Source organism: Periplaneta americana, chromosome 3 (assembly GCF_040183065.1).
Source record: "Periplaneta americana isolate PAMFEO1 chromosome 3, P.americana_PAMFEO1_priV1, whole genome shotgun sequence".
NCBI lineage: Eukaryota > Metazoa > Arthropoda > Insecta > Blattodea > Blattidae > Periplaneta > Periplaneta americana.
In genome coordinates, this window is record NC_091119.1 from 119,297,991 (window position 1) to 119,311,026 (window position 13,036).

General features: G+C 32.1%; 1 protein-coding gene across 5 annotated transcripts in view; it reads left to right on the forward strand.

The window, feature by feature from the left end:
- hrg (poly(A) polymerase hiiragi) overlaps positions 1–13,036 on the forward strand; it is a 136,393-nt gene that overhangs the window by 43,426 nt on the left and 79,931 nt on the right. For all 5 annotated transcript variants that reach the window (XR_011331384.1, XM_069821433.1, XM_069821431.1 and 2 more), the window contains exon 4: positions 6,424–6,682. Coding sequence is in view for 4 of the 5 variants with exons in the window: in XM_069821433.1 (XP_069677534.1) it covers positions 6,424–6,682 (259 nt within the window). In the remaining variant the exon portion in view is untranslated. The remainder of the gene's footprint in view (positions 1–6,423; positions 6,683–13,036) is intronic.

Genomic DNA, 13,036 nt, shown 5'->3' on the forward strand with positions numbered 1-13,036 from the left:
GTGTATAGCTTCAAATACTTAGGGTTTACTATAAGCAATAACATGAGCTGCAGCCAGGAAGTCAGAAAGAAGATAGCAATGACAAAGGAAGTTTTTAATAGAAAAAGGAGCATCTTTTGCGGACTTCTGGAAAAAAAAATTAAGGACGAGACTAGTGAAGTGCTTTGTGTGGAGTGTGGCATTATATGAGGCAGAAACATGAACATTATGACGAAGTGAAGAGAAGCGACTAGAAGCATTTGAAATGTGGATATGGAGAAGAATGGAGCATGTGAAATGGACAGACAGAATAAGAACTAAAGCTGTGTTCGAAAGAGTGAATGAAGGAAGAATGATGCTGAAGGAAGAGAAAAAGGAATTGGTTAAGTCTCTGGCTGAAAAGAAACTGCCTACTGAAGGATGCACTAGAAAGAATGATGAGCGGTAGAAGATATCAGATGATAGACGACATTAAGATATATGAGGAGGGAAGAAAATAGGAAAGATTGGAGAATGGTGAAGAAGATGGCACCAAAGAGAATTAATGAACAACAATCAATAATTACCATTCCTGATTTTATTACATGCAAAGGCTTATTTCTTATTTAGTTTTTATTTTTAAAAAATCCTGTTGTAAAATTCAACATAATTACAGTATAAATATATCATGCTTTATTGTAGACAAGATTATATCACAATAATCCTCACTTTATTAAAGAAAAATAATTAAAAAAAATGCTTAGGTACCAAGTGATACATGCTTTAATGTTCCCTTAAAATGATGAATATAAGATATGGCAAAATGCCATGAATCACATTTCAGTATAATTTCTTTTTCTTACGTAATTATAACTTTATTTTTAACAATTGATGTTTGGAACTTTGAATGCCAATACATAATTTTAGTTTATCATATGTTATACATATCTATACAGATGAATATAGTAATCAAATTAAACTGTTAAGAATCATATTCTTGTAGCTTCTACTATTTTCCCTCTGGCAGACTTGTACTTCAGGAGATATACTGTTCTCTTGAGTAAATAGATCTTTACCTGGGTTGGCCTTAATTACTTGAATAGATTTCAATCCAGGTGTTGGTGATACTTCTTCCCAACTTCTCTTTCTGGAGATAAAAAAAAATTATGGTTTATTTGACGCTCGCAACTGCAGAGGTTATATCAGCATCACCGGTGTGCCGGAATTTTGTCCCGCAGAAATTCTTTTACATGCCAGTAAATCTACTGACATGAGCCTATCGCATTTAAGCCAACTTTCTTGAGAAATATTCTTTATTTATTACCACAACTTTGGTCTTAGACATCAATATCTTAACTACGGCAAAATCTTCAGTATTTTACAATTGGTGCTGATTTCGATTTACTCATAACTTGAGTACGAACAAGAGATGTAGCCTGTCCACTAATTCCATCAACTATACCCTTTCCATGCAATGTAGCAAAGTTCTTCCACATGAATGTCTTATTGACTTTTTTAACAATCTCTGTTAAGAATTTAGCTATGAATCTGTTCTTGAACTCAGAAAATGGTCCATCAAACCATATTACTTCCTTAACACCTGGAAGTGATTCTGGTTTTGGTTAGCAACTTCATGTAATGCAGAAAGAAAAGCCAATAAAGTATTTTTTCTTTGTGTTTTGTATCAGAACATATATTTGCTGTTAAATGTAGAAACAGCTGTGAATAATGTCACACTTCCTCTACTCCATAGTATACTTTGCACTTCGTTTTGATACAGCTGTAATTCATCACAAAATCAATCTGTGTTGTACGTTGCTACTCTTTGTCAATGTTGAATGGATCCATATTCATTTGGTGTCTATATGCTTCACCATAAGTTTAGAACTTCCATTTATTTTTTTCAACAACTCTCCAGCGCACCCTTCTCTCAAACAACACTTGAGTCTATTTTGTTCTGTATTTCTCACTCTTTTCGTGTTATGGGTTTTGCAAGTTCAAGAACTGTAGTCACTTTAGATCCAATGCAGAACTAATCACAGCGCCCATTCCAGCAGTATGAGTTTATTGTATTGTTGCAAAGATTATTTTTCCAAAAGGTACTGGATTTATAGTTTATTTTTAGAGCATCTAATTTTAAGAAATAGTTTTCACATGTTATACATTTATATTGATCAGCTGGCGTGCCATGCAGCTTGCTTGGTCGAAGGTTGCAGAATGTGGAAAAACCTACTTTCATTTCACAAAATTTGTCACAAAACAACTGATAAGCTTCTTTCAAAGAAACTGTCTAATAATTCTTTCTTTCTTTCTTTCTTTCTTTCTTTTCTTTCTTTCTTTCTTTCTTTCTTTCTTTCTTTCTTTCTTTCTTTCTTTCTTTCTTTCTTTCTTTCTTTCCGAACAAATATCTCTGCTTTCATTCCGAGGGATATACAATGTCAAGGTTAAAATAAAATTGGATAATCTTTTCTTGCATATCAGGTCTTGAGTTGAGGGTCAATTTCCCATTCTTCATCATATTGCATACTACTTCTTTTACTAATTTAGCAACAGCTTTCTTTTTTGTAGGAGATTTCGGAAGAACATGCTTTTTTTAAAGCTTTGCCAAATGCCTGGGATGTGAATGAAGTTGAAGATCCTTGATCATATTTGTTCTTATTTTGTATCTTAATTTCTTCCTGTATGCAGCCTTCCTTAACCCCCTTTTTTTTTTTCTTCTCCATATGTCTTATTTAATTGGATCTGCTTTCTTTTTTACGTTTCTCTCTCATCTTAAGTTTATTTTTCTCTTTTACTTTATCAGCATGTCTTTGTATTCTTCAGGTTTTTCTTTGTCACTCTTTTGTTTACTTTTTCCTCACAGTTTGCAAGAAGTATTAAATGTAATTTACAAATTGTACTTGTCCGTTTTTGTGACAAATTATACTTCAAATAAAATCAGTTTAAAATTCTTACTTACCTATTTACACTGATTACAGAAACTTGCATTAGAAATCAATAAATACAGTTAACTAGGCAAGACAAAAATGACAGGAACAACTTTTTAAGATAGGGTGACAACTTGAAAAAAAAAATTTGTCTGGTGGGTATTTTCAGAGCTGAACACTGATGTTTATGATGTTCACTGAAATATTAAGTACATTTATTGTACAAATCATATCATGAGAAGAAATTCTAGGGCCCTTCTCAATTCACAGAAAGACTGGATCAAAGGAAGCAATGCAATGAAAAGCAATTTCTCTCAGTTCTGTGCATCACATGGACTTTCTGTTTCATTTTGTATATATAATTTACAGCTGGATCTTTTCTTCTAATACATGTTAACTAAAAAAATTGAACAGTAAAGCATTAAAGGCAACAGGAAGCAACTATCTTAAATACTTGTGAAATTGTAGTAGCTTAAATACCTATTAATGTCCTGTGCATTACACAGAGAATTGTCCAATTAATAATAGGCAAGATAGGACAAAATGTTTACATCAGCTTGATACATGATGCAGAATTATTCTTTTAAAGAAAGTAAGGTTAATATATTGGAAAAAGTTGTCTGTTGATCAGGCTTTGAGTATTATTTCAAATATGTTGTTATTGTTGTTGACTAAAGGCTCATTCACAATGAAGATAGATAATTTGTAGAAACAAAAGCCACCCTAAATAAGGGTTCGATAGATCGGCCTACTAACCGTAACATAAACACAGAAGTTTGCGGCCAGGCTACCAAATGGGATCATTCACAATGATTCACATAAACACTGACATTAACATTACTGTAAGACATTAACATAAAAGTTTGCAAACTCCAAACTGTCATGCTTATACTTACGTGATTTGCAAACAGAACACCATCATGGAGCACTGAAGTATACGACAGAGTATGAGGAAATGGCATCATTGTTATATTTCCATGATTACCAAGTATGTTTGCTGTTATGTCACAATTGGTTTTAATGATTATTCTTTATGAATTGATTAGTAGGCCGATCTATTCGAACCCTTATTTAGGGCGGCTTTAAAAAAAATATATTCCCATTGTAAATGATGGTATGACTTCTTGATACGTTTACATTCTTAAGTTAACGCTTATGTTATGTTTAATTTTCATTGTGAATGAGCCTTAATGCTAAGGATCTTGGATTTCTTCCATTCTCCTGTGGGCGTCCCAATAGTATCTAGTGAGCTGCAGTGGTAAATCAGCATATATTTTCTTTATTGCTGGGCATTGTAGCATATGTTCGTCATCCATGATGGAATTCTGATTTCTACAGATGGATCCTTGTGGATATTAATTCAATGTAGATGAGAGGCGAGACAATCATGTCCAGTTGTTAAGTGAAATATAGCAACAGCCTTTTTTTTTTTGTGGTAAATCTGGGATGTTATTACTGTCTAGCAGAATATTCCAAGGTTTGCCTTCGCTTTTCTTCAGGAATTCCTGTTTACAAAAGAATTGGACTATGTGTTTGATCCTGACTTTTGGGCATGAAGAGAGATTGTATCATTTTGAGTTTGTCTGATGTTTGTTCCTTTTTGGCCAGGAAGTCAGCCTTCTCATTACCTGCTATTCCACAGTGTGAGGATATCCATTGAAAAACTACCTCATTACGTAGCCCTTGTAGTATTTTAAGAGCAGAAAGAATTTCTCTTACTCGTCTGTTTTCTGAAGGACTTGATGTTAGTGCTTGGAGTCCAGATTTACAATCACTAAGTATAACCACTTTGTTAAATTTATGTATGTGATGAAAAAGCTGTTTCAGGGCTGTATTGATTCCTTCTAATTCACCATCATAATGAGTGGACAGTGTTCCAAGAGATATGTAAAAGATAAAAATATCACTGTAGATTCCTGCTCCAGCATTACTGTGTTTATCAAGCAGAGATCCATCTGTATAAATGTGAAGCCATTCAAATTTTGGATATCAATAGCTAATGATTTTAATACTGATTGTTCGAGGTCACGTTTTGTAGTGACGTATTATATCAGGTTATTTTCACATTTAATTTCAGGCTGTGAGAGTGGGTGTACTGGGAGTAGAAGCTTTTCTATATTATCAGTTGTTTGTATATTGTATTTACTTTGTAATTTATAAATATCTTGGAAGAAGCCAGATTGTGTTTTGAGTTTCCATTCAGAATTTTTATAGTTCTTCAAAAAACATTGTTTGGAATTCGTTTTAATTTCTCAAATAAAATAAGACTTTGTTTCTCAATTTCGTTTTAATAGTGATATTGTTAGTACTTATTTGCATGGCTGTGATGTGGGTAGATTTAACCACTTGTAATTATCCTCATAGCTTGATTCTGAACCATTTCTATTTCATTAAGTTGTGTTGGTGTCGTAGATATAAGAACTTCACTGCCATACATTAAAACTGGTTTGACATAAGTCTTATATGTTGTATTTAGTGTATATACTGAACAACCCCATTTACTTCCAGCTAGTCTTTTCATCACTGTCAGTCTATTTTGCACTTTCTTTGTAACATTTTCAATATGCTTTTTCCATGTATATTTCGAGTCCATTGTCACACCGAAGTAAGTGTAAGCTTCTGTTTCTTCTATGGACTTGTTATTAAATGTGAGTAAGACTCTGAGTTAGTGTGGCAAAGAGTAAAAACTTGGTATTTGGTTTTAGTCAAGTTGATTTCCATCTCATTCTCAAAGCATCAATCTTGTAATTTCAGTAGGGCTTTGTTCATTTTTGCTGATGTCCACATTATGAAATGTTGTGGTGCTGATGTCCATATTATGAGATCATCGGCATACAATTCACATTTAACATTTTTTGTTTTGTTTAACTCAGATAGTAAATCATTGATGCAAATGTGAAAAAGTGTAGGACTAGATATTGCCCCTTGTGGAAGGCCTTTGTGAGTTTGTCTATATTTTGATAGGTATTCATTGAATTTTGTTGCACAAAATCTTGATTCAAAAAATTGCAGAACCAGTTTAGCATTTTATTATGTATTCCAATAATAGACACTTTCCAATAGTTTGAGTCGAGGTACAGAATCATAAGCACTTTGAAATCGACATAAACAGCCAATATTGTTTGTTGCTTGTCCAAATTCCAAAGATAAATTACCGTACTGCAATTCTGTCAGACAAGATGGCATGCTTATAGGGATGTTTTGTGTTCAAGTGCTGTGAGTTCAATTTTCGACCTTAGTCAATATAATTTATTTTGAATGAAATCATTAATATTGGGCTTATTTTATCTGATTCCTATCTTTTTCCACTTTGATACGTCATACCATCACTCCTGTACTATGATTACTTCTTAGGAGAATCTGACATGTTGATTTAGTTTAGTACACATGAAAATAAAAATAAAATAGCAGTTATTTGAAAGCAGTTCATAGCTATTCACAATCCAAGTAGGGAAGTTTTTATTTTTCAAATCAGCAAAAGTAATAGTAAATAAATCTGTCCTCATTTAATATGTACAGAAATGTTTATTGCTTTCAGGATGGAAATTCTCAGTAAGTTAAATTCGCTTGTCAAGGAGTGGATATGTGAAGCATCCATCAAACGGAACATGCCACCAAATGTGGCAGAACAAGTGGGTGGTAAAATTTACACATTTGGATCTTATCGATTGGGTGTTCACCACAAAGGCGCTGACATTGATGCTCTTTGTGTAGCTCCGAGGCACATTGATCGTTCAGACTACTTCACTTCATTCTTTGAGCTGCTGAAACAACAGAAAGAAGTCACTGACCTCAGAGTAAGAACTTTGTTTTTGTTTATTATACATAGATAACATAATACTTAATATTGGTAGAAGTGTGAAATTATAGCATTAATTTTTTGTAATTATAATAATGTTTTTAAAAGCAGCATTTTATACCATAAATTATTTGAAGAAATAGCATTTGTTAGCTAAAACTTGATTTGCTATTTTATGTATTTGAGAAGGGTAAATGAAAATAAGAAATATAGTGTAATGGCCTAAATGGTAATGGACATACATTATTAACGTTACAATGTTCAGTTCTAAGTTTCAATTATATTGTCAAAAAAGACACAGGAAAACAAACAAATAAACAAAAACCATGAAACTGCAAAAAAAAAAAAAAAAATGCACAGTTTTACGTTGACAACACATTTTGCTATAACAATATAACACAAATGAACATCGTACGTGTTTTATTTCATTGACAACCACAGATTACACACAACTGGCAGTTATTGTAATTTAAAAATCACCAGTCAAAACATTACAAACAACTGCTGCCTACTTTTACCCCTGTTTGAGAACATTATCCATCTATGGCTTGGTAAAATAGATCTGAGCCTTCCAAAATGCATGCACCAATCAAAGTGGAAAAAAATAATGATTCTTTTAATTAAAATCAAAATCAGTGATTTTTTTTAAATTTAAATAAGATTTTTTAATTTCAATAAAATATTTTTACCTAAATACTTTTAATTTATTTTTTAATTGGATTTATTGAAGTAAACAAGGTATTATTAATAACATCACACCAATGACGGGAGTTAGACTTTTCCCAGTTATAAGTTAAAAAAAATATACTTGTAACAAATGAAACCAGAAGCTCCACACCTGAATGCTCAGTCTAAAATACACAATCCAAATATACCAACTAGACCCTTAGTCTGCACCAGCATACAAGCTAGCTAAATACAAGGAAAACATCATCAGAAACAACTTACAATTCGCCAATGACACTGCAGTCAAGAACAACAGAGACCTAGTTAACCACATCAAGGACAAGCACATACCCCACAATTAAACATTAGCATCGTTGGACATCAAAAATCTATACACTCACTAGCATACCCATACATGAAACAATAAAAATACTAGAACATAATGTTACAAGACAACACACCACAATCACAAATAGATGAAAACTCAGCAATTTATTTTCAAATAATTTCTTCATCTTGGATTGTGTTTAACTCTAGTAACACCAATGTATTTTTAATAACATTGTAGTACGACCAGAGGGGTAGGAGATTTTGTTACCACTAAAAAAAAAAAAAAATGTTTAATTTTGAGTGCGTCACTTTCTTCACATCCGTCCTTACATATTGAACATACCACAATTTTACAAAAAAAAAAAAAAGTTTAATTTTGAACGATCTCTTTTTAACATTTGTAATTAGCAAATGGTATGTACTACAATAAAAGAGAAACATTGAAATGTCATTGTATATTTTCTAACAATTACTTCAACAAGGAGGGAATATTTTTTCTCCACCTTGACATATTTTCGTATTTTAGTAAAGCTGTCGATGAAAACAATTCAACAATAACACAGTAAGATAGAGGGATTCATAACTGACAATAAATAATATTTTCATATTTTTGGCATTTCAAAAAATATTTAAAATATAAATTGTTGGAGAAGGTGAACACAGAATCCCTTTAATGGTGTCTGCTTATTCAAATGTTTGTCTAGGAACACAAGTTTTGATGTTTTGTCTACAACCAAGCCTGTTGCATAACTCAGAATGCACCAGAGTGTAATCAATCTTCTTAATGTATCCAGCTGTTTGCTGACAACATAAAGTCCACTATAGTCCACTGTAGTTTATTTAGTTGTTGTTTTTCACGAGAAATGAGGGGTATTTTGATCAGTGAACATTATAGATGCCTGTTGCTAGTAACCAGTTGGGGTGTAGTCAATATATATCTGCAGGACTGTGTCTTCCGCAACTGGTACTGATGATTTTAATTTACTTTGTTTGTGGTTTATGGACGGACAGTATATAAGAATGTGTTCCAGATCTTCATCATAATTATTACACCACAGACAAGTAGGATTATCAGAAATGTGAAATCGGTGTAGGTACAATTGTGTGACAATGTGACCTGTTCTGGCTCTTGTTAAAAATGTTTGAACATGTATGGGCAAGTTTTTGTACATTTCCAGGTCATTTGGTTTCTTTTGTAAAGACTGTAAAATTTTTACTTTGTCATAGGAGAGCCAATTGTTGATCCATAGGTTTGTAAAAAGAGACTTTACTGAAGCAAAAGCACTGGATAGAGATATCGCTTGAAGAGGTCTTGGTTGCAAATATGTTGCCTGTTTTGCAATATTATCGACTTCCTCATTTCCAGGTATACCACAATGACTAGGTATCCATTGAAATGTTATTTCCTTTTGGAGTTCTTTTAGTAGTTGTTTCTGAATTAGAATAATTCTATGTGCATATAGGTTTGGTACATATTTAATTATATTAAATATAGCCCCCTTGGAGTTGGTAAGTGTGCAAATAGATTTTTCAGAAATTTGAGTAAACACACTGAAGAGCAGCATCAATAGCTAGTAATTCAGTGTCAAGACTGGAGGAGGATGAACATGGTATGAAATAACTTTCTTGATATTTTCTAATGTAATACTCTGCTCCTGGTGTCCCATTATTAGGATTTAGAGATCCATCTGTATAAATTTGAAGGTGATCCTTATATGTGCTGCAGAGTAGTTCCATGGCATCTAACTTAAGAATGTATGGAGGATCATTTTTGGAATGATTTCCTGGAATTTGTATGCTATGTTCTGGAATCACCCATTTCCATGGAGGAATTTCGTTCACAACTGGAGTTTTAGCAATGAGTGTGTCTGTGATATAGATTGGTATTTCTTCTTTTTTTATTTTATAGAAATTACACAGGATATCATCTGACAGTTTGAAGAACATCTGAGATCTGGATGAGGCTTCCAATTTTAAATGTATTTTTAGATCCTTTTGTAATATATAGTGTCTGATTGGTTGAATATTACATTCAATTTCTAGGGCAACAGTTGATGTGGTTTTTGGTACTCCTAGGCATACTCTTAAGGCTGAGTTTTGAAGAACAGAAATTTTTTGTAGATGAGTTGCTGATGCTCCTCCCCATATTTCACATCCATAGATCAATTTTGATCGTATATAAGCATTATAAAACAGACACATTGTCGTGATATCTGATCCCCATTTCTTATTAGCTATGATCTTCAAGAGATTTAATCGTGGTAGATACTGCAAAGCAACATTGGTTAAATGTGTTTTCCATAAAAGTTTTTCATAAAAAATTAATTCTAGGATCTTAGGAGTTGGATTGTACTGAATTTCGTGATTATTCAAATAAATGTGAGGTTTATAGTTTTTTAAGCTATATTTTCTTGTGAAGACAGTATATTCAGTTTTTGATTGTGAGATAGATTCCATTTGGATGCCCAATTACTGGTATTATTTACATCTGTTTGTATAACTCTTAATGATTCGTTTGGATCTTTGTTCGTAGCCCATACTGTAACATCATCTGCATAAATACTTATTTTTATCTCAGATGGAACAACATCAGGTAAGTCATGTAACATTCATTATATTAAATAAATTTGGGTTAAAACAGAACCTTGAGGTATACCACCTGTAATTTTTTTGGATAAAGATAAATGATTATTTACTGAGGTTTGAATTGTTCGTTCATTAAGAAAAGAATGTAGAAATCTTAGCATTCTGCCTTTGATACCAAGTTTCATAGATTGTAATAAAATGGATCTGTGTGGAGTATTATCAAAAGCGGCTTCTAAGTCTATCATTACAGTTAATGTGGTCTTCTTTTCTGTGAAATCTTTATAAATTTCTTGAGCAAAAAATAACAGAGCTTCAGTTGTGCCACATGGTGATCTAAAGCCAAATTGATATGGGCTTAAAAGATTGAAAGTTTCAAGTCTCCAGGTTAATCTTCTGTGAACAATGCGTTCCAGTAATTTAGAAATGCAGGATGTTAAAGATATTGGTCTATATCATTTAGGGTCTAATTTGTCTTTACCTGGTTTAAGAATAGGAATTACAATTGCATTTTTCCACGTTTTAGGTTAAAAGCCTATTTTCCAAATATTATTGAAGAAATGGAGAATTTCTTGCCTAATTTTATTAGAGGAATTTAATAAAATGCTGTTATGGATTTCATCCTCTCCTGTAGCAGAATTGTGTAGCTCTGATATCGTGGGTACTCACCTTGTCGTGGTGAGGGGACTTAAACTTGTTGTTTAAGCTAACAAGTAACAAGGAGGTACCCACATGAGCTGCATTAACACCAACACAGTCCCACTATATTTTTCACTCCTTATGATTCATGGAGTCCCTCAGTGTAAATTCTCCACAAGTAAAATAGTCCCTCAATCCGATCTCCGGGTAGGGACTGCACTGAGAGATGCCAAGAATCGTACTAAAGTAGTTATTTGGAACACCAAAAGTCACACCAGAGTGTAAAAAAAATCGTGATTTTTTTTTAAATAAATATTTGATTTAAATCGGATTTTTTAAATTACATTTTTGCTTATATAAATCATTTGAAATCATGAAGTACCTAGGATGAATAATGAAGAATCAATATACATGCTGTGTTTTAACAATAATTTGAATTGGGATATGATACATTAAAACATATTTTTGAACCAGTTCTTCTGTCTTATAGCTGAATGCAATAGAAGAAACTGTTTATAGCATAACATAATTTTGCAACTTGTTTATCTGAGTTCTCTTTCTTTTTTTCATTTGTTCGGATGATAAAGGGACTAAGCTGACTTCGCTTAATTTTCAGAGATCGTCTCTCAATGGATAGGGTGATTTGTAACTAATGATCTCTTTTGTTTTGATACTGAATGTGCAATTACTGGACCTGTCTTTAAATTTTGATCTTCATTGTCAGATATTAGAGTAGACCTTTAACTGACTGACAATGTTAACACTACGAGGACAAAGACTTTCAAACTACCTAGTACGACCAGCACCCGTCATTTTCACCTGCACGTTTTGTCGTCAGTTTTTCTCTTATTAGAAATTTTTATTTGAAATAATATCTTACTACAGACATAGTGACTGTAATTAAAGAGTTGAGAGTTAATTTCAGAACATAATTTGAGACTGGTATACACTCTTCTTAGAAAAAATTATGTTGTGCTAAGATGAAAAAAATTGTTTTATTAACTGTGTATAACTATTAGCATGCTAATTCTACCATTTCTCAGATGCATTTCTGTTCTTAACATCATATTCAATGAATTATTCATGTTGACTCAATTTTACATTATATATTTTGGAAATATATATTTTACATTTTGTTTGAAGCTGCTTTTGATAGTACTCCTCACAGATCCATTTCATTACAATCTATGAAACTTAGAATCAAAGGCAGAATGCTAAGATTTCTACATTCTTTTATTAATGAAAGAACAATTCAAACCTCAGTAAATAATAATTTATCTTAATCCAAAAAAAAAAATTACAGATGGTATACCTCAAGGTTCTGTTTTAAGCCCAAATTTACTTAATATAATGTTACGAGTTACCTGATGTTGTTCCAGCTGAGATAAAAATAAGTATCTATGCAGATGATGTTAAAATATGAGTTACGAACAATGATCCAATTGAAACGGGTAGCAAGAATGCATTTATTCCTTCGTTGGCTACTAACGGACCAATAAGTTCGAAAGACGCGTTGCAAGAAACATCTTTAGTGTTATTGGTCCGTTAAAGGTTTCACTGACTTAGAGCTCTGATTTCCTACCTATAATAATACTTATTCCTCTGTTAGACAGTCATCTTACGTAAATTTTGTGTATTGGCGAGTAGTTTATATATTTTGATTCATCATAATGTTACCTGTATGAGATCCAGGCATGCAATATTTTGTATAATAGGCCTATAACATACACGATATTAAAATAATATTGCATATTGATGGCTAAAAAGTGATCCTCGTATTTGTACATTTACAGGTAAATAAAAAAATTGTTTCAGAAATTATTTTCTCAAAATATACAAACTTCTTATATATGTTTATGCTTTGCAAGATCTTCTATTCGAGAACAATATATTAGTACACTGTCCAATTTTGTGAACACAATAATGTAGTTAATCTAAATAATAATAATAATAATAATAATAATAATGTAGTTAAATTAAGTTACCATTTTTGTTGTTAGAGGTATCTCTTCTTAGCCATCGATATACGGTAATTTGATTACTTATTTATTTACTTATTTATTCATTTATTCATTAATTCTTCGAATAGCGAAGTTATTATTTATTTCTTTATTACAGACTCTAGTTCATCGTC